Source organism: Electrona antarctica (assembly GCF_951216825.1).
Source record: "Electrona antarctica genome assembly, chromosome: 10".
NCBI classification, from domain to species: domain Eukaryota; kingdom Metazoa; phylum Chordata; class Actinopteri; order Myctophiformes; family Myctophidae; genus Electrona; species Electrona antarctica.
The window spans coordinates 20,533,453-20,556,423 of record NC_136791.1 but is presented as its reverse complement, the minus strand read 5'-3'; the positions used below and the strand labels follow the sequence as shown (position 1 = coordinate 20,556,423).

The 22,971-nt window shown below is 42.6% G+C and overlaps 1 protein-coding gene across 1 annotated transcript in view; it reads left to right on the top strand.

Moving 5' to 3' along the window:
- Positions 1-22,971, top strand: part of dntt (deoxynucleotidyltransferase, terminal) — a 150,293-nt gene that overhangs the window by 93,754 nt on the left and 33,568 nt on the right. The window contains exons 10-11 of the mRNA XM_079511983.1: positions 11,247-11,543; positions 15,333-15,416. Of these exons, the coding sequence (XP_079368109.1) occupies positions 11,247-11,543; positions 15,333-15,416 (381 nt within the window). The remainder of the gene's footprint in view (positions 1-11,246; positions 11,544-15,332; positions 15,417-22,971) is intronic.

Genomic DNA, 22,971 nt, shown 5'->3' with positions numbered 1-22,971 from the left:
GAGAGACGGATAAGTGAAAGGATAGACTAGAGTGAGGGAAAGATTGATTAAAAGTGTGTGAGTGAGAACGGAGAGAGAGATAAACCCTGGAGACGGATGATGCTTACAAATAGGGATGTCCCGGAGGGCCGGTACACTTTTTTTGTTCCCGATACCACCATTTCTGTGTTAGCCGATACCGATACCGAATACTGATATCAGTGCTGTGATCTCGTGTTGCGTTTATAGCAGACTCCTCAAACATAATGTGCACTTGTTGCAGTTTGGGCAACTCCAAAGCAAACTCCACATGCCCCAATATTTTATTTACCTGCCATAGTGTCAACCCTTTACCCCTGTGTTGGATCGGTGGTTAGACTGGCATATTCGCTGATACCGATATGACCCGGTATGACAAATAAGGGCCAATGGCGATACTTTTCCGATTCGATACACTATCAGGACTTACAAATACTTACAAATACTTATGATGACGATGATGGTGATGATTCTATTGTTTTTAATTTTCAAATTAATATTCAAATCCAATAAGCATGCAGACACTATTGGCGCCAATGGCCTGCACGTTTTTCATCTGAATGTGAACAGCCTTGGACCTAAACGTACCGAAATCAGGCAACTTTTTCAAAACGGTAAGGCCCACGTCCTGAGTTTCTCTGAAACGAAACTTGATGAATCTACCAAAGATCCAGAAGTTGAAATAGAGAACTATTCAATCATCAGAAACAACAGAAACAGACATGGTGGTTGATGCATAAATTTAAGATAAGGGAAGGATCGAAGACCAATCAATCATCTGGACAAATACTCAAGAAGTCAGAATTAAGGACTGTAAACCTTTTAAACCAGTGAATATTAACTTTATCTTTACTGTTATAATGTTAAACTTATAAATCTGTATTAATACCTTTTAAGGATAAATACTTTAGAGGAAAACTATAATACTAAAAGGAGAGAATTAGGCAGAGTAGAAGTATCAAGAGTATACCAGAATACCTTAGAATGAGTTTGACACCAGACACGGAAGAAGAGAAGTCACACCAGAGCTAATGATTTTCCATTTGATATATATATTACAAATCACATCGGGAGAGAAATGGCAGGTCCGTACAGCGTTAAAAAGATCTCTCACTGACACATCATCAGTGACCATATTTTATACTGTTATGATAACAAAACAAACTCTGACATAGGAAGTACTCAATTGGAGTTCAGAGGGTAACCAAAAGTGAATTATGGCGACACCTATTGCCGGGAGGCCTACTTGGGACAGTACAACTGACATGGCAACTCACACTTCCGGGAATCCAGAAAGTGTGACCAAAGGGAATCGTAGTTCTTTTAAGGGTAGATGGAGTTTATAACTGGTTACTGACTACTAGTAGGAGACAATTTGTCTGCTCTGGCACCGTACCAAGGCCGAATAACATGTTTTCCAACAGATACGCTGGGTGTTTAGGCAAACAGGAGAAAACAATACTTTATCTTCCCGCCAGCTGGGGGGAAGAATTAATACTTATCTAAACGTTGGGCAGAAATGAGATGTAAACTCAGTGGGACACAGGGCATGAAAAATACATAGTTATTGGGAACATGGAAACTACCATCCACCAAAAATAACAGATCTACAGATCTAATAACTCAAAATTATCCATCAACTGGTGGTGGTGTGATTTTGATTTGATTTGGATTTGGATCTCTTTTAGCCTTTCGGCTAATCTTCCAAGAGTCCAGAAATAAATTAAAACATTACAGAATACATTATATTACATTACAAAATAGTACATTGCATTTCAAAAATACATTTCAAATACCTAATCCTCAACTCATACAACCGCACACACTCACGCACACACAGGCACAGAACATGCCTGCCCACAGACAGATACAGTTCATTCACCTATCTATAGTGGACTATGCATGGCAGGGTCGTCCTCATTCCCTGAGCCAGCTGAAAACCTGACCGCATACCAACGTGTGTGCATATATATTCACAAAGACACTGAATTCATTACTCGTACTGACTTGCAGCATGATGAAATAGAAACTGTGTGGGTTGAACTAATTTTCCAAAATGCTAAATCAGTATTAGTTGGTACCGTCTACAGACCGCCTAGCCTGGAACTCACCTATGCTTTTTATGGCATAGGCAGCTCCCGGCAGGATCCGCCGGGAGAAACTATGCGCAGCTGCGCGACATGAGACTAATTACTTAGAGCGACAGAGAGAGAGAGGAGTGTGTGTGTGTGTGTACATGTGTGCGTGTGTGTGTCAATTTAACAAAGGTGCAGACGATCAGAAATCAGCAGAGAGTGAGCGATGTTTGCACTACTCTATGCCGAATTGAAGTGGACTCGGACCCAGACTTTTTTTTCTCCCTGGAAATAAAAACGTCTGGGTTTCCGAGGCTACAGACCGCCTGACCAGCATGGGTTCTATGATATACTTGAGGGGTGCTTAGCTGGGGAGGAACATGTAGAGAAAATCCTGATTGGCAATATGAATACAGATATGCAACGTAAGGAAGCACCTGTGTTTAAGTCATTCAGTAGGTTCTGTGATCTGCATAGTCAGCTAATTACCCAACCCACAAGAGTATGTGATTCTTCTCAAATTGTCATTGATCTCATTCTGTCTCAGACAAATCCAGAATCTCCAAGAAAGGGGTTATTGTATGCGGGCTTAGCGATCATTTTATGATTTTCTGTACCCGCAAAAAACAAAAACTTAAGTCTGGATGTCACAAAACAGTCATATCTAGGGACCTCAAAACCTACTCTAGCGAGGCCTTTAACCTTGAACTGGAGAGTCTGGACTGGTCCGATGAGCTCAGGAGCACACTAGTCGAAGAAGCATGGCTTGGCTTCAAAACCAAATTTACATCAGTACTAAACAACATGGCTCCTTTGAGAACCATCAGGGTCAAAACCCGCTCGGAGCCATGGATGAATTCGGACATACTGACTGCAATGAAAGCCAGAGACAAAAAATGCTCTGAACTTCTTAAATGCAAGTCCAAGCTAGCCAAGCTCTTCGACAGTGATCTCCAAGTAGGCATCCTAAAAACCCAACATAACAAGCTAAGAAACAGTGTAACTGCCATGACCAAATCAGCTAAAAGAAACTTTATCAATGATAAAGCCGAGGAAAACAAAAACAATCCTCGGGAGCTCTGGAAGCTACTAAACAACCAACTAGGCTGCGGTCAGAAACTAAAAACCAAGTTTACAAACACCAACATCAAATCGGATGACACCCTCATCATTGACATACTTGATGTAGCCAACTACTTAAACATCTTCTTTACAAACATTGCAACAATGCTGGTTAACAAACTGCCCTCCCACTCTGGGCTCTTTTATTTGGTGTAGAGCACATCAATGCCTTCTACAAAAACCTAGGTGTTTGTAAAGATGATTTTAAAATGACAATGGTAACAACTGAGGAGGTACTGTACTTAAAAAATCACACCCGTGTGAACTGAGTGGTGTAAGGTCTTATATAGACTGATCAGCTGTGGTCTGACGTAATGTCTGACGTAATGAAATCACATCCGTGTGAACTGGGTGACCATAGCAACCATGCTCATTTTTTGGTACGAACAGACAGACAGACAAACAGACAGACAGACAGACACGTAAACTAACAAAGCCAGTTGTAGGAGTGGTTTACACCACTCAAAAACTGAGTGCCCTCCAACCCCACAAGGCCACTGGCCATGACAATATTCCGTCCAAATTTCTCAGAGACTCAGCCATCTCTATATCTCCAATCATCACCCACATAGTAAACATCTCCATCAAACAGGGACAGGTCCCCCAAGATTTCAAACTGGCCAAAGTAACGCCCCTGCACAAGAATGGGAGTAAATTAGACCCCGGCAACTACCGCCCTATTTCTATTCTAAGCTCCATCTCGAAAGTGATGGAAAAAATAGTCTATGAACAGGTTGAAAAGTATCTTGCCACAAATAAATGAATGTACGAGTTCCAATCTGGTTTCAGAACATCCCTCTCCACTGACACATGCCTTCTCTATTTGAGCGACCACTTCACACACGAGGTGGATGCTGGCAAATTGTTCAGTGAAATGGGATAAAACTAAACACGATTAAAACTAAAGTGAACGTTGCGATGTGGCGCATTATGAGCTTGTAGATCAGCTAAAAAAAAAGTAAGGTAAAAAATTGTGCATAAAGTGGATCAGATGGGCCTGAGAAGAAGGATGGGAGGAAGGAAACAGACAGTTGCATTGTGTCCAGAGCTCCCTTTACACCGAGGAGGGGCTGGTGGGTGGGTGGGTGGCTGGCTGGGCAGGGGGGCTTGGGCGTAGTTGTGGAGTGGACGGAATGGGACCAGCCCGCAGGGAGAGGAGCACAAGAGACAGTGATTAAGTAGAGGTAGCAAAGGTTGACTCTAAGTCGCGTAACCTTGTCATCTGCAATTGAGCCCCCAGGGCCTGTTCGTGTCTTCACTCAGGCCTTATATATCATGGCTTGCAACCCCCCCCCCTCCACCACCCTTTTACTCTCATCCCCACTCTTCCGTTAGCCTAAGGGGTGGTGAAAAATACATTTATCTAGAAACGTCCTTGTAAAAACGGGTTCATCTTTTTTTTTTTCTCGCCCCCCTCCCGCTGATTCGGAAAGCATAACTTGGGGGCAGAGGCAAGGTCAGGCACCCGCTTCTGTGGCAGACAGATGAGATTCAGCTTTGCCCTGGTAATGGCAACGGGGCGAGAGATTGAGAGGGCCACGTTTCACCCCCTTTCCATCCATCATCTCCGCCTCTGCCTACTGTATAGACGCTGTTCTCTGAAGATAGAGCGCTGGAAGAATTGCTACACACGCGCACGGCTGTAATGGCGCTATTCAGTTGAGCTTTATTGTCCCTGAGCCAGCATGGTCAAGAGATACAGTATGAGAGTTTGAGCTGAAACGAGGAAATTAGTAAGGAAACGCTCCGAAGACTCTGGTTGTGTGATGGTTACTTTGACTGACATTGAAAGGACTTACACACAAGCATATGCCTCCAGTGCCTCCACACACTTATGCAGTGCACGCACGCATGTACGCACACAGACGCACGTGCATGCACGCACACACACACACACACACACACACACACACACACACACACACACACACACACACACACACACACACACAGTGTGTGACACACACACACACACTCCCACATGGCCCCCTTTGCTTTAATTTGTGCAATCAGTGCGGTTCAGGCTGGCAGAGCTCTGAATCAAAGTGAAAGAAAGTGTTCAAATCACGCCTCGCTAACGCGCGCTAATCTGAGACTTGAAGGCAGAGTTTTGAAGTCTCTGAGTCAGAGGGATTGTGACATCAGATCACACAGTGCCTTGCGTCAGTGCATGCCAACACCACACTCGTTGCACCACGAGCAGATGGCCATTAAGTTGGTGGCAGGAGCCCATGTGTGCTGGTTCCATTCTCGCAAAGAGACCAAAGTTTGTGATCAAATGTATGTAAACTAACACGGCTAAGATCCTTTTTTTACAAAATTAGCATTCACTTATAGCCTTTTTTCTTATTGACCACTGTTGGGCAAAGCTTTGGGAGAAAGATTATATGTCACTGTTGTCCCCCTCCCCCCCCTGTAATTCCCTCTGTAAACACTTATTGTGGAATAAGCCTCGTCTCAGATGCTCACTGACATTATACCTACTGCGTGGTGAACGATTATAGAGTGCTGTTGGGCTAAACAGCCCTCGGCAGGCGCTGAGGCGGGAGGGAACTTCGTGACATCCTGCTTTTTAACAGGATTTTGCCGCCGGTGGATGTGTGTCAGAGAGAGCAAAATATGGAGCTGGAGAGAGAGGGAGAGGGACGTGGAGAAAGATGATGCAGAGAGAGACAGAACTGTGTGTGTGTGTGTGTGTGTGTGTGTGTGTGTGTGTGTGTGTGTGTGTGTGTGTGTGTGTGTGTGTGTGTGTGTGTGTGTGTGTGTGTGTGTGTGTGTGTGTGTGTGTGTGTGTGTGTGTGTGTGTGTGTGTGTGTGTGTGTGTGTGTGTGTGTGTGTGTGTGTGTGTGTGTGTGTGTGTGTGTGTGTGTGTGTGTGTGTGTGTGCAGAACAGCCTGCAGGTCTCGCCCAGTGAAGGGCATCCGCATTCAGACACTACTTAATGGCCTGTGCAACTGTCGCTATAACTCATTAATCCTTCTCTCTCAAGGCATCCGCGTGAGATTCGAGGCTAAAGACAAAAATATCAAGCAGCCCTCATTTAGGGCCTTATGTACAGGATGGACTGAAAAAAAACACTCTCTCCCACATGCTTGTCTCAAGTATGGCTCTGGGGGATTTTAATTTCAGATTAGTCTGTCTTTAAATCCCTTTTATGCTGTCATTTTGGCCTCATCGTCTAAATTGGAGCTGTCAGCGCCTTTAGCTAAACCATTATTACTGAATGTAAAGGGGGACTTTAAGAACCCCCCGCCTACTCCATTAGAAGGTGAGTGGTTATCTGTAATTGTAGATAGTGTCTCCCATGGGTGGTACAGCAAAGGAGATGCTGGAGACATCAGAGATTTTAGCCGTGGCGCCGACGACTTAACCCGAAGACCCCGGAAGATAATTGCAACGGGGGGAAAAAAAAAACGTGAGGGCTGGGGGGTGCGTGGAACCCGATCTTGTCCCCATGTGTCACTCAGGGCGGCTTCCTGTCAATTAATGACTTCTGTCGGCACTTCCTCTGTTATTAATGCCCTCTGGGTATAGACTATGGCGCTGTCCTCCATTTCATGCGAGTGTGGCGCGGAGCACAATTGGATGGTCCGACAGGGGGCCGGTTCACATGGGTACAGGGCGGGCTATACCGGGCCTCGCCTGTGACAAGTCTGTTTAATGCTTCACCATTAACCTCAAGTCATTGGGCTCCGCGGGCAGGACTGTTCAGCTGCGGCACTTCTTCTCCCAATTATTGCTCTTTAAGGAGAGCGAGGCAGATTTATGGCCACAGAGAGGGAGTGCAGTAGCACAACAATTACATTGGCTGCTGGGATTAAATTGACAATTTGTAATGTTAATCGTCCCTTGCCCCCACTCCTGCATTGGGGTTGGGCATAATCAGCCAGGCCAAAGCCCAGAGGAAATCAATCCTTAGTTTCTCTCTCTCTCTCTCTCTCTCGCTCTCTCTCTCCCTCTCTCTCTCCCTCTCTCTCTCTCTCTCTCTCTCTCTCTCTCTCTCTCTCTGTCTCTGTCTCCCTCTGTCTCTGTCTCTGTCTCTGTCTCTGTCTCTGTCTCTGTCTCTCTCTCTCTCTCTCTCTCTCTCTCTCTCTCTCTCTCTCTCTCTCTCTCTATCGCTCTTTGTACGTCTCTCCAGCCCCGTCTCTCTTCCATCATTTTATTTTTTTACTCTCTCTCCTCTCAAATCTTTTTTTTTTTTTTTTTACACATCCTCTTATTCTCTTGCACTACTAGTCTGCAGTTTATCTCCTCCCTGCACCTCTCTCCTCTAGCTGCTCTGTCGCTTTTCCACACACATCTTTTGTTCTCATCAGCGTCCCCCCCCCCCCCCTCTTCTTTTCTCTCTCGTGAACACAGTGATGTATTACTCGGCAGAGACTTCCATTAGCTAACAGACTAGAGCCCATTTACCAGGGAATGGGTTTTAGCCTCCTACTGTGGTCGAGCAGAGGGCTGTCTCACAGTTGGCTCTTTACACTCCCCAGTACACTCTCACCCGACCTGACCGGGCTGAAATTAGACTGATGACAAGTCAGAGCAGATGTTCACACAGTGGCCCATTTCATCCCCATCATCACGGATGACCTTTTTGGTACCTCCACCTCACATTGTACACAGTAAAATCCATAGTCGTAATTTAACTCTGAAAATGTAGAGGATACAGCTATGCTTCCCAGAGAGGTTGCATTTGTACAGTACACTCTCAGAGTTAGAAATAGGGTTGCTAACTCAGACAGTTTCCAATAAGGGACACCTCCATTGCCTGTGTGTCAATTTTGGGTCAAACTCCCCCAATTTCGGGTCTAAATTTCGTTGTTGGTAATATTTTGCACACACCATAGGCCAACGGAAAGTCTGTTTCCAACCATATTTCCAACTGCAAAGTGAACTGAGCCCATGAATGAGACCAGTCTTGTTTCTGAAGTGTAGTTTTGCTTCCTAGTGTTTAAACCACAGTCAATCTGTCTTAATATGCTTCTCAAACATATTCATATCAAGGACCCCCAAATTAACATGTACACAAATACTGTGCAGTATTTGTCCACTGACTTCGATCTTAAAATATGTTGTGCCAGCAGCCAGGAACACCCCCCCCCCCCAATACAAGATCCTTGACACGTTGGGTTCCAGTTGCTCCTTGGTTGGTTTAGTGTCCCCAACGGTAGCAATAACACTTTGTGTTTGTGTTCCTTTGTTCCTGCCATTTTTCTTTTCACTATACTCGAATGTCATATTGTGTGTCTCGTTATTTTATTTACCCCCATGATTCATTGTGCCAATGTGCGGGATATGGATCTTGTATACTGTGTTTGTGTATGATTTATTGCATTGGACTAGCTGTCTGTAAAGCAAATTGCCCCTTGGGGACATTAAACTCTTTATATCTTACTTTTATAGTACCTTGTAAAATGTGTTAAGTGCAAATGTAATGGTCATGGGTGTGTAATTCATATGGGGGGAAAAGACAGGGGCGGGGGGTTGGGGGGGGTGAGATCTGTGACTAAGGTACATATTGTGAACAGTAGACCTAACGTGTAGGTTAATACAAAAGGTACAACAATGGGTATGAACAATACAAAATGTACAACAATAGACGCCTTATCAGACGACGTCACACTGATAAGAAACAGCATGCGCGCATAAAAGCAGCAGAAGAACACCACCTCTCATAAGATGCAATGGAAAAGTTCTAACTGCACTCACGTGTAAAAAATGCCCCATCAAACTTTCAGATGCTGTTTTTCTCCCAGTGTGGAGGAAGAATGATTAGGATTTTTATTGTGATCTCTCGCCCTTGAAATATATAATCCTTGGTTTCTGTTGTGTTTGCACAATAATAGCAATTCAAAACAGTTGTCCTCAAAACCACACCTCCAGTCGCTGTCATAAGAACGGGAGGTGCGCTCATGAACACGGCAGCAGAGCCTATTTGTGCACGTCTGCACGCACACCTGCAGTCCATCAAGTATAATCTATGCTTCGTCCCGCGATGGTGTCGCGCACGCAGACCTCTACGCTCACAACAGTCGCATCTGCGATGCGATGTGAGCTTGTATATCAGCTGTTCTCTGTGCGCAATACTGTTGGGCTTTGAAGTATAAATGTCTCCTAGGGTGCATCTCACTAGCCAACTCACAAGAGGAGGTTGAATGGACTGAAACCAGCGCTCCCCAAAACAACAGGTTTGGAGATCTGTTGGGAATTGATTACATGAAACAGTCACCCATGCGCCCAGTCCCAATGTTTGTAAACAAATAATTGGTCTATAGGTATGAACGATACAAAATGTACAACAATAGGTATGAACGATACAAAATGTACAACAATAGGTATGAACGATACAAAATGTACAACAATAGGTATATGAACGATACAAAATGTACAACAATAGGTATGAACGATACAAAATGTACAACAATAGGTATGAACGATACAAAATGTACAACAATAGGTATGAACAATACAAAATGTACAACAATAGGTATATGAACAATACAAAAGGTACAACAATAGGTATATGAACGATACAAAATGTACAACAATAGGTATGAACGATACAAAATGTACAACAATAGGTATGAACGATACAAAATGTACAACAATAGGTATGAACAATACAAAATGTACAAAAATAGGTAAATGAACAATACAAAAGGTACAACAATAGGTATATGAACGATACAAAATGTACAACAATAGGTATATGAACAATACAAAATGTACAACAATAGGTATATGAACGATACAAAATGTACAACAATAGGTATATGAACGATACAAAATGTACAACAATAGGTATATGAACAATACAAAATGTACAACAATAGGTATATGAACGATACAAAATGTACAACAATAGGTATATGAACGATACAAAATGTACAACAATAGGTATATGAACGATACAAAATGTACAACAATAGGTATATGAACGATACAAAATGTACAACAATAGGTATATGAACGATACAAAATGTACAACAATAGGTATATGAACGATACAAAATGTACAACAATAGGTATATGAACAATACAAAATGTACAACAATAGGTATATGAACGATACAAAATGTACAACAATAGGTATATGAACAATACAAAATGTACAACAATAGGTATATGAACGATACAAAATGTACAACAATAGGTATGAACAATACAAAATGTACAACAATAGGTATGAACAATACAAAAGGTACAACAATAGGTATGAACAATACAAAAGGTACAACAATAGGTATGAACAATACAAAATGTACAACAATAGGTATGAACAATACAAAATGTACAACAATAGGTATGAACGATACAAAATGTACAACAATAGGTATATGAACGATACAAAATGTACAACAATAGGTATGAACGATACAAAATGTACAACAATAGGTATATGAACGATACAAAATGTACAACAATAGGTATGAACGATACAAAAGGTACAACAATAGTTATGAACAATACAAAATGTACAACAATGAACTAGAGGTGGTGGAAAAAGTACTGAAATGTTTTACTAAGTGAAAGTATCAATACTGCAATATAGGAAAAAACAATACTCTGTTACAAGTAAAAGTCCGTAATTCAAAATGTACTTCAGTAAAAGTACAAAAGTCTTACTTACTTAGACTTAGTTACTCCCGTTCCTATTGGAACATCATTGTTGGACAACGATATTCTGCCTCCCTGCATGGCAACCCTTCTTGCTCCATAAAAGTACAAAAGTATTAGCATCAAAATGCACTTAAAGTATGCACTTAAAATGTGTCGCATCACGACACATTGTGAGCTTGTAGATCTGCTATTTTGAAATGGCCAAAATGTATATAGGGCTGAAGTGGTTAATGTATGTGTTGTAATAATAATCAAAATCTACAAAGTAACTACAGCAGTAAGTAAAGTTTTCAAATAAATAGTAGTGGATTAGAAGTAAAAGTAAACTACAAATGCCTCAAAAGTACAGCACTTCAGTAAATGGACTTTGCACTCCACCATACTGATCCCAGCGTGTTCCATTTCTCCCACCAGGGCATACTGCTGTACAGTAGTGACCTCCAGCCGGCCTCCTCCTCCACCTTTGACGTGAACGAGCTGCCCTGTCGTCGTCGCACGTTCTCGGTCATGGACCGCTTCCCAAAGTGCTTCCTCATCCTGCGGTTGGACGGGAGCCGAGTGGAGGAGGGCGGCAGTGGTCTCCAAAGGGGGGAAGAAGAAGAAGAGGAGGGCGACGGCACTGGCAGGGGGTGGAGGGCGGTGCGAGTGGACCTGGTGTCGCCGCCTAAAGACCGCTACGCCTTTGCCCTCCTGGGCTGGACCGGCTCCAGGGTAAGAGAGAGAGAGAGAGAGAGAGTTTACAGTGAATGTCACCTGCACTAAACACAGTGGTGTAAAAGCAACAAATTAAATCACAACCAGAATAGAAAGCGGCTCGTTGCCAAATGCACCGTTACCATCCAGAGAGATTCCTTTTGGCTCACTATAGCGCTGCAGTGACATCTCAACAAAAAACACTTTTTTGTACATTTATAAACGACACATTTGAAACAACAAAATATTATAGGGTTGTGCAGGTGAGCCCCGTTTATAAGGTTAATCTCACGCCATTTAACAACAAAAACAAAGAAATCATAAAAATCTAACAAATGATTTGGCAACATAAATAATACAGAAAATAATACATATTGGTAAAAAAAAGTTTATGTGGTGTGTGGGACAACATCACCTGAAAGCCGCCCATACTTGAGTAAAAGTAGTGATGATATCTTACTAGAAACAAGCTCTGCTGAATGTGGATTACAAATTACAATACTACATATCTAGAACAAATACATCATAAATAATGCGCTGATATTAAATGGAGTGAATGAGGTACACAATCTTACAGGTGAAAGTTTAAGTTTAAACTTGAGCTCTATTCGCACGGGATTGGTATTACCCCAGGACCTCAGGTAATATGTAATAATCACGGAGGACGTTTGTGTTTTTAATCCCATGTGAATCGACCATGTCTGTGATTTGGGCTGTAATAATTACAGGCCAAATTAGCTAGCATAATTCAGCAAACGCCGGGGTCCCGGGGTAATACTAATCCCGTGTGAATAGGGCTTTAAGTTTGAACCTAGTGTGAGGTGGTGCAACTGGCTCCAGAATATGAACAAAAACAAAAATACTGTTTTGATGAATTAGTTAAACTTCTGGGCATATTTTTGAATGCTAAAGTTGCATTGACCCTCAGCAGACGAATATGACATTTCAGCCAATAAAAATCTCCCTTCATTTCAATGAATTCGAACATATCCCCGTTTTAGATATGGCCCATGGGTGATGATTGAACATATCCCCCTTAGATATGGCCCATGGATGATGATTGTTGCTGGCATGGGGTGAGCCACATCTGCTGCCGGCTCCCTCGGTATAGCAACAATGTGCTGACAGGGCTGAATATGTGTGTGATGGCAGCATTTTTAGAACTTGCATACAGCTTTCTTTTCAAAGGAAACTAATTTAGAACTCGAAGGGAGCATGACGATTTGTACGGCAGTAAAAAGTGAATTCTTAAAATTAAAATAGTGGTGGAGTATGGGTGAATGTAGATGCAAACAATGAAGTACTGTTTCTTGCTAAATATAAATATAGCTGCAAGCAGTGATAAGACGGGACCACATTTTGTACGTCATGGCCGTGGGCTTCGCGCCCTCACCGTTTGGCATAGCCAGAACTGTTTTTGGCGGAAGGAGGAGGAGGAGGAGGAGGAGGAGAAGAAGGTGACAATAAGAGACCAAAAGTCCCTTCGGGCTTGGTCCCTTGATAAAAATTCAAACTGACTGGATGATTCAAAGGTGAGAACTGGAATACTATAAACTTTAAGCAGACAAATAGGTAGGCCTACTCTCTCAGAAAAATGGCCCTGAAAATGTTCTCTTCTGTTTAAGTGTGTGTGTGTGTGTGTGTGTGTGTGTGTGTGTGTGTGTGTGTGTGTGTGTGTGTGTGTGTGTGTGTGTGTGTGTGCGTGCGTGTGCGTGTGCGTGTGCGCGTGCGTGCGTGCGTGCGTGAGGCCTACTGGAGCCTGGGTGGGTCCTGGTTAGCCTATAGACGAATTCAGAAACAGGTCTCATGGTCGCAGCTTACGTATTTCCTGTAATAGCTGCGGGTTTAAACCCTCACCAGGCGCACCTCTTCTACTACAGTGAACGCTCTGAGTGACTGATGTTAGTCTGCCTTTATTATTATTTTTAAAATGTGATTTTTTTTTTCTCCACAATTTGTGTCTCTCTTTCAGAGGTTTTAGGGTTGGAGTTATTTTAATAATCATATTTGAACTGGGACAATATGGCCAATGTTTGTCCATTTATATCATTTTGGAGATATTAAAAAGTCCTTACTTGTCACTGTAGTAATGTGCATAGCCATATACCCTGCACTTATACTGTTAAATGGTAAATGGTGCATTTATATAGCGCCTTTATCCAAGGCGCTTTACATAGATTGTGCATTACATTCACCCATTCACACACACATTCATACACCGATTGCGGCGGAAGCCATGCAAGGTACCAACGAGCACATCGGGAGCAATTTGGGTTTCAGTGTCTTGCCCAAGGACACTTCGACATGTAGCCAGGAGGAGCCGGGATTCGAGCCGCCGACCCATGGATCATTGGACGACCTGCTCTACCTCTTGAGCCACAGTCGCCCCACTACTACAATACTGTTGTTAGTTTACTGTTAAATATGGCCAATGTTTGTCCATTTATATCATTTTGGACATATTAAAAAGTCCTTACTTGTCACTGTAGTAATGTGCATATACCCTGCACTTATACTGTTGTTAGTTTACTGTTAAATATGGCCAATATTTGTCCATTTATATCATTTTGGAGATATTAAAAGTCCTTACTTGTCACTGTAGTAATGTGCATATACCCTGCACTTATACTGTTGTTAGTTTACTGTTAAATATGGCCAATATTTGTCCATTTATATCATTTTGGAGATATTAAAAGTCCTTACTTGTCACTGTAGTAATGTGCATATACCCTGCACTTATACTGTTGGTTGGTTTACTGTTCAACAATGTTTAAGCTAATCACCTGGGAACCCACCATCTGTTTTCACTTCAACACTGTGTCCACAAATGTAAATGTAAAATGTAAATGTAAATGCGACTTACCCAAAGTTCCCTAACCACTCGCACTCCTGTTGCTTCAGAATGCTCGACATTTCTGTTAGGTAATCCATGGGTGTTGGCAAACAACACGGGCGAATAAAAGTAATTGAATGACGACAAAGTCACTCAGCAGTCAGCTCCTCTGCAGTAAATCCGACAGGACTTCCGACAGCTTTTGATAAAGTTATATTAAATATTCTCATCCAGAGCCTCCACACCAGCACAACATATTAGTCAGCAGTAGAGAATGAGGGGAGGAGGGGCGGGATGCGTCCACTGGGTAATATTACGCTGGCCTGGGTAAAGTAAACTACAACATGAACGTGTTCAAATTCTGCGGAAATTCCGCGGAGTTTTCATCGGAACACCGCGACCGCGTATTCCGTTCGGGCCTGCTGATGAGACACAGAGAGCGCGCCGGCATCAAGGGTAGAACAACGTATAGGTTGCACCAGGCATCAATGGGTTAACATCGAGTGACTGCAGTTTCTTCCAGCGGTGAAATGTCCCTTTAAGCTTAAAAGTACTTTCACATTTATTGGAATCACCTTTATATTCAAATTAGATTAGTATATATTGGGACTAGGACTGGTAGTGGAGAGACAAGGTCATGGTAAAAATAGACTATCATCTAAAGTGAAAATGCATCTTTGACAAATAATACAACCCAACCCATCCATATACAATGACAATCCATATGCATTAACACGGCACAGAAAATAATATTACAAATACACAACAACATAAAAGGTAGGGAAAAAAGGAAGAGAATCAATAAAATCTGGTCACAGAATCCAACTCAGGCTTGTGACATTGTCATAAGGTACTACATCCAAGAGGAACGGATGCATTAAAGACTGTGTTCTGCTCAATGCCACTGAAACAGACAAGAGGAAAAAAATAAGAGATTTGATTTCAAACTATTGATTCTGTCCCCCCGGCCGCAGCAATTCCTGAGAGACATGAGGACATTTGCTAGACGTGAGAGACACATGCTGCTGGACAACCATGGGCTCTACGACAAAACCAAGGTAGAATCAATACACAGTATTACACACCCTCTGAAAGTTCACCTGTTTTACATTGACACTGACAGCAATATAGCGGCAAAGGCCTGACGTCACTCGCTCATCCCCTGTATGGTTCCAAGGGGTTCACGCAAGTTTTTCTCTATGGAGAATAACATGGTCATCCTAAAATCGTCTCATTTAAGGATTGTGGTCCAAAAATCACAGTCACTCATTGTATCATATTCTTTTTCTATTCGAAAATTGTACTAATTCGGCAGCAGTGATATTTGCGTTTTCTCTCAGTCAGTTGATTCTTCATATCCATATGAGTGAAACGGCCGGGATCTTTTGTTTATTTTTCAAACACAGTTCTTACATGAGGTGATCTTTAAATCCCCCTATGGGGATTATAATACAAATAAAAAAGTACACGAACCCGTAGACTTAGCGCCCTCTAGCGGTATTGACGTCAGACTTCCTTTGCTCTATATTACACATAACAGTGTATATCTCTAAAGCAGTGGTTTTCAACCAGTGGTCCGGTGACCATCAGTGGTCCTTGAGGGGGTTCCAGGTGGTCCCCAGCTAAATGGAGAGTTGGTACCCAAATGGACCCTTATAGATCTTTACACCTCCCAATGTATGAATGAATGAACCATTGTAGAGCGCTTTGAGTTCTGAGAAAAGCGCTATAAAAATGCAATTCATTATTAACTCTTGAGTGTAAAATGAAACCAAATGGACCCAAAAGTTTGACACTCTCAAGAGATAAATTATTGTTAAACATCTGCATTACTTAATTTACAAGAAGTATACACAATTTCAGAATGTAGAGAGAATTGTTTTTTTGATCAACGTTAACCATAACAAAATATTCTTTAATTTTGGGTCTGCGTGGCTAAATCTCAAATGGAGGTCCGTGGCTCAAATCAAATGCCGAATAAATAATGGGCCTTGATGTGAAAAAGGTTGAAAACGACTGCTCTAAAGGACCACACAGTGCTCTGGCTTTTGTACTACCCTGCCTATGGCAACTCAAGGTATACTTCATATTCACTGTACTACCCTGCCTATGGCAACTCAAGGTATACTTCATATTCACTGCAGGCCATTTTATAAAGCATGCTGTGGTTTGTTTAATTTTCAAGAAAGCCATTGGATTCCATTAATCTCATTATGGTTTGAAAATCCAATAATAATAGATAATCCAACAAACTATTACATTGATATTTTTTGCATTTCAATGCATTTTTAAAGCACTTTATATTGATTCTAAAAGTCTAGCCAAAAATAGTCCCCGGAGAAAACATTGATTTAGGAACGAAAATCAAACGCCCATTACTTTAACCACGCAATGATGTTTAGCCAACATTGTCTTGTATTTATTCAGGTACTGCAAGTTCTGCAATATTTGAATGGAGAAAATGCAAATGCAACAGTAAAAGTGAAAATGATGGCCACTTTCTCACCTGAAATTCCCTTTTATTGAGCTTTTCAGTGGCATAGTGGTGCTGAGCAGTTCATTCACAGCTCAGGCGAGGCAGATGGCAAGTGCCGAACGCGAAATCCCCTACCTTGCCTTCCGAGGGTCCTTTTCAATTACACCGCATTCAATATTTGGCTGCATATAGAATATCACACCCTGGTTTATACCGAGCAAGAACACAAGCAAAGAGTTTACAGCGGGAAGTTAACTGCCAGCAAACCCCCTAAAATCATTACTAAACTCCTCTTCACTTGATCCTAGAAACGTTCCTCCCCTGACAGGTAAGAGAGTGAAAAGAGAAAGAATAAAGACAGAGAGAGAGAGAGAGAGAGAGAGAGAGAGAGAGAGAGAGAGAGAGAGAGAGAGAAACGAGCACAACAGCAATCTGATGACCAGTGTTTTTATACCGTGAGCGAGTGAGCGAGCGCTATGCCAGGTGGGATTTGTTACAAAGTCATGCCTTAGTCCGGAGTCTGTGCTTAGGAATCTGGGTGGTGAATTTACAGCAGCTTGTCCTTAAAGGTGACTGGCTGCATGGATTTATAGCCAGCTGGTGTTCAAACACCGACCTCAGTAGGGAAAAAACTTTAAAACTCACACAAACTATTTTTAAATTATTCCAATGAGGTAGGGGTTTTTCAACTGATTGTGAACGAGGGACCACCACCCTGACTTAAAAATCAACCTGGGGATCAACTGTTGTGTTGGGTGGGTGGGCGTATATGGGCTAATAAAATGAGTGCTTTTGTAACACACAATGCTATGCATCCCATGTGTATACAACCCACTGTTTCTCAACCAATGGTCCATTGACTACTAATCATTTCCTATTAATAATGACTCAACCAGACAATAATAATGTGTTGTCACTCGGAGTGAAGGGAAGTTTGATACTACTGTAGGTGCAAGAAAAACATTTTTAATTATTGTTCATTGTTTAGGGTGTAGTGTCTCTCTCTCTTTCTCTCTCTCACACACACACACACACACACACACACACACACACACACACACACACACACACACACACACACATGTCACATGTCACACAGTGTCACACAGTGTCACAGTGTCACACACATACACACATCACACATTAACATACACAGTACATCCTCTTACTTTAAGTGACTAAAATCTATACAGTTGCAATTGCAATATATCAAGGCACACACTTGTTAAAATGAAAGTAATTACCCTGGGAAGTGCAGCTAGGGTTCATTTGCACATTTTCTAGATGAAATAAACAACACCCGCCTCTTCTTCAGCCTACAGATGGATTTAACATAAAAGTGATACTGTATGATAAAGGACTCTGTGAATGAATCGACGGCATATCTCATTAGATGAAATAACCAATTAACTATTGTCTTGCCCATGATTGCAGCCAAACATAATTAGCCTTGGTTTAACAACACCCTGCCCCATGCCTTTGTTTGGCTACAACATTTAATTGGAGATAGAATAGGCAGGTGCATGCCTTTGTCTAGAGTGTAGACTCCAATTAATAGTGGAGCGTAGTGTAGTGTCTATGCTTTACTGTATGTATATTGTCAGTTGAACTGCATTGCTGTTTCTTCTACATCACTGCACATCAGACAGTGCTTTCCAGTTTGTTGCTTGGTGAGTAGCGAATGGTAACCCCTGAGAGACTCGACTGTCATTTACACGTGGGATATGCGATCAGCACCAATACGTTCACGTGACAATTCGTTGTGACACCAACTTTGACAAGCGCTAGACTGCTGCACAGTAGACTCACTCAGCCAAGCTTGATCGTAAGTCCAAAAGTTTTTTCTGGATTCTATATTTGGTGATATGCCTTTAATGATTGTATAGCCTTCAGGAGAATGAACCATCCAAGTCTATTAAAATAATAAAAATAACAACCAGAGACGTTATTTAACATCAATCCACACCATTGGTGTGAAAGCTACAGTATTACCTAAAAAAAAAGCACATCTCCTCATCTTGCTTTAGCTGAATGAAAACACAGTAGCCTGCCCAGTGACTAGAAGGACATTTTGTGACTGGGAGGTCCCTACAAATTCAGATTCACTTTATTGTCATTTTAGATGTACGGTTTAGGTACAAACACGTGGACATATCTTACACTCGGAAGCTCCAATACAATAAAAGCATGATCAGGAGATACAGTAGCCAAGCCAGAAAGTGTTTTCTATCACACCTTTTGTACAGCTGAACGTGTAAAAATGTAAAAATGTGCATGTTGCTTTTAGATGACAAAATCAGTGCCAAGAGATGAACGTAGAAAAAGGGGCCGCGATACACCAGTGTTTTCGTCGACTAATACCAAGGCGAAAAATGTTCGTCAACTACCTTTTTTCACTGACGAAAACTAAATGGAAACTAAATGAAAACTAAAACTAAGACTAAATATACTGACAATTTCGTCAACAAATTAAAAACTAGACTAGAATATTAGGAAGGGACTAGTGGACAAGAGATCCAGTATAAGTTATTTTACACTTGGTTGCATGCTGAAAATAGCAGATCTACAAGCCCACAACGCATCGCAGCGCGATGCGTTGTGGGCTTGTAGATCTGCTGTTTTCAGCAAGTGAAAAAAACAGACATTACGACTGCATCAATGCCCGCCAAAATAAAATTTGTTCGACTAAATCAATTATAGATTTAGTCGACTAAAATCTTATCATTTAGTCGAACACTAAACACTAAAACATTCCAGCTGGTGACTAAAATGTGACTAAAACTAAATGAAAACTATTCAAGTGACTATGACTAAAACTAAAATAAAAATGTACTGCCAAAAACAACACTGCGATAAACAGTTCTGTGTCTGAAGGATCCATTAATTCAGCAGGAGAAACGGTAGCGACGGATGACAAGATGATGCCCCAGAGTTGGAGAGCTAGCCATCAATCTCGGTGACAGACATTGTTGACCCCGGTTTCCCCCAGTAGTGCATGTATTATCCTAACCCCACAAGCACTCATCGCGTCCTATAAGGCCCAGATTTACATACGCAGGTCAGAGGAGGGGACAGGCGGGGCCATTTTGAGCAGTGCACAGAGTTGGAAGAAGGAATGTTTAAGGATATCGCCGGGCCGGATCGACGGGGGTGGGGGGGGGGGGGGGGGGGGGGGGGACTGTCACCGCAATGGCCCCCGTCAGCCGTTCCCTTTGGGACAGAGGTCAGGATCCAGGGATCGCAGGGTGCCAGCTTTCCTGACAGATATTATACACAGCCAGCCAACTCAGATGGTGTTTACTCAAAGCACAAGGGCAGAGGCAGGCATGCTGACAGTGCAGCCAACCATACAATAGCCGAGCATATACGCACGCACGCGCACACACACACACACACACACACACACACACACACACACACACACACACACACACACACACACACACACACACACACACACACACACCTGCAATTGTGCAGAGTCCTGCATGTTATTGTTGGACTTAGATGAAGTATAGCAGTGCGGGTGGTTATAGGTCTGGTGTGAATAAAGATGAAGGAAAACAAAGTGCCAATAGATAATTCAGTAAAATGAGAAAGAGATGAGATTATGTGATTGCTATACATTCTCTTCAATCACTAGAGTAATTGGACACGCACACACACACACACACACACACACACACACACACACACACACACACACACACACACACATTAGGATAGCCAAAACTTGGTCCACCCGTCTGTCCGTTCATCCAGCACTTTGTTCCCAAGCAAGATATCACAAAACTACCAAGCATGGCATTCTGCTTTGCACCTTCATGCTCCCCGGAGGGTTAATCACGCTGATTTTGGTGACCCCACAGCAATTACAATTCCTCTAGCATCACCCTCAGGCTAAAACTTCCACTTGCACACGACATACTGCACTGTAACTTACCATCTAATGGATGGATTGCATTAATGCTCCCCAGAGGACGAACCCTACCGATTGTGGTGACCACCGTGGCCTTTCCATTATTGACACCCTTAGGCCAAACCTTCCATTTGCACACAATATATCCCAAAATATTGGATTGCCTTGAAATTGCTGAGCACATTTGTACACAAGAGCTCATAATCGACAATCTACAGATTGCATGATGAACCCACTTGTTCTGGTAACCCCATGGCCTTTCGTCTAGTGCCAGCTGTAGGCCATCAGCTGACCTTCCCACAAAAGGCACTGTAGCATTTTAATAATAGTAACAAATGAATGTATTTTATTATATTCAATTTCCCTTTCCCTTGTTCTCTATAATATATGTTATTCCTTTGGTGATCTAATATATACCCTTGTACCCCTCCCCTTTAATTGTTAGCCCTACAAGTGAGAATGGTGAGCAATGTCGGTCAGTTTAAACCGCTTTGGTCCAGTTGGGTACAGTATATGCCTACTGTATGAGAAGAAGCAGTTCGGACTCTATGGGCCGCCTATTGTTGTTTCAAAACCAACAGTATGCGCAAAAAGCAATTTCAGTGTCTGTGGCACTGTAAACGGAAGTCAAGGAAAGTGGTCAGGGTCTTTTCCATGTATGCAGGTTACATGCTTGTTTACTGCCTTCTTTGCACGCACGCACGCACGCACGCACGCACGCACGCACGCACGCACGCACGCACGCACGCACGCACGCACGCACGCACGCACGCGCGCACACACACACACACACACTTGTGCCATTACTTCCAAGGCTAGTTTCAAGGTCAGCGGAGAGCTTAACAATGTTCGTTCAGAGCAAGTCATTTGAGGGTGCGACCCGTTTTTCACTCACCGCTTCCACATCACAGCCATAATTAAGGTAATGAAGATCAATTAAGTGTCGCAGTGTCTGTGGCTGTCGCTGCCTTCACAGACCGTTGACTAGTTCCCCATGTTCACTCGCTCTCTTTGCTTTAGCCGGGGGGGAGGAGGAGGAGTGGCAGTGGTGGAAGGTTTAAGTACATTTACTTAAGTAGGCTACAGTACAATTTTTAGGTATTTGTACTTTACTCGAGTATTTCCAATTTCCAATTTCCAACACTTTTACTTCTACTATATTGTACTTTTACTCCACTACATTTATTTGAAAACTTAAAGTTACTATAGTTACTTTGTAGATTTTGCATATTATTACAAATCATACAGTAACGTCTTCAACGCTATATACATTTTGGCCATTTGAAAATAGCTCGATCTACAAGCTCACAATGCGTCGCGATTTGTGCGACGCATTGCGAGCTTGTAGATCGAGCTATTTTCAAAAATATTTTATACATTTGAAAATTGGATTTTGCCTTAAGTACATTTTGAACACGGGACTTCCCCTTAACGAAGTATAGTTTTACATTGTAGTAATGATACTTTTTACTTAAGTAAAACAATTGAGTACATTTTCCTCCACTGAGGAGTGTTTTTTTTTGCTCTGCATGGCTCGCCGCAGACACCCTCATTAATTGACACGACGCCGACGTGTGGTCTGTGGCTGCCGTGATGATGGTGATGACACTTTTATCTTTTTATCACAGCCGTTCTAATTGGCCGCTTGATCTCGGAGAGCCGTTCTAATTGGTCCGCTCAGTCTCGGAGAGCCGTTCTAATTGGTCCGCTTGGTCTCGGAGAGCCGTTCTAATTGGTCCGCTCGGTCTCGGAGAGTTGTTCTAATTGGTCCGCTCGGTCTCGGAGAGCCGTTCTAATTGGTCCGCCCGGTCTCGGAGAGTCGTTCTAATTGGTCCGCCCGGTCTCGGAGAGCCGTTCTAATTGGTCCGCCCGGTCTCGGAGAGCCGTTCTAATTGGTCCGCCCGGTCTCGGAGAGTCGTTCTAATTGGTCCGTTCGGTCTTGGAGAGTCGTTCTAATTGGTCCGTTTGGTCTCGGAGAGTCGTTCGAATTGGTCCGCTCGGTCTCGGAGAGTCATTCTAATCGTCCGCTTGGTTTCTGAGAGTCATTCTAATTGGTCCGCTTGGTTTCTGAGAGTCATTCTAATCGTCCGCTTGGTTTCTGAGAGTCATTCTAATTGGTCCGCTTGGTCTCTGAGAGTCATTCTAATTGGTCCGCTTGGTTTCTGAGAGTCATTCTAATTGGTCCGCTTGGTCTCTGAGAGTCTGCGCTATCCCTGTC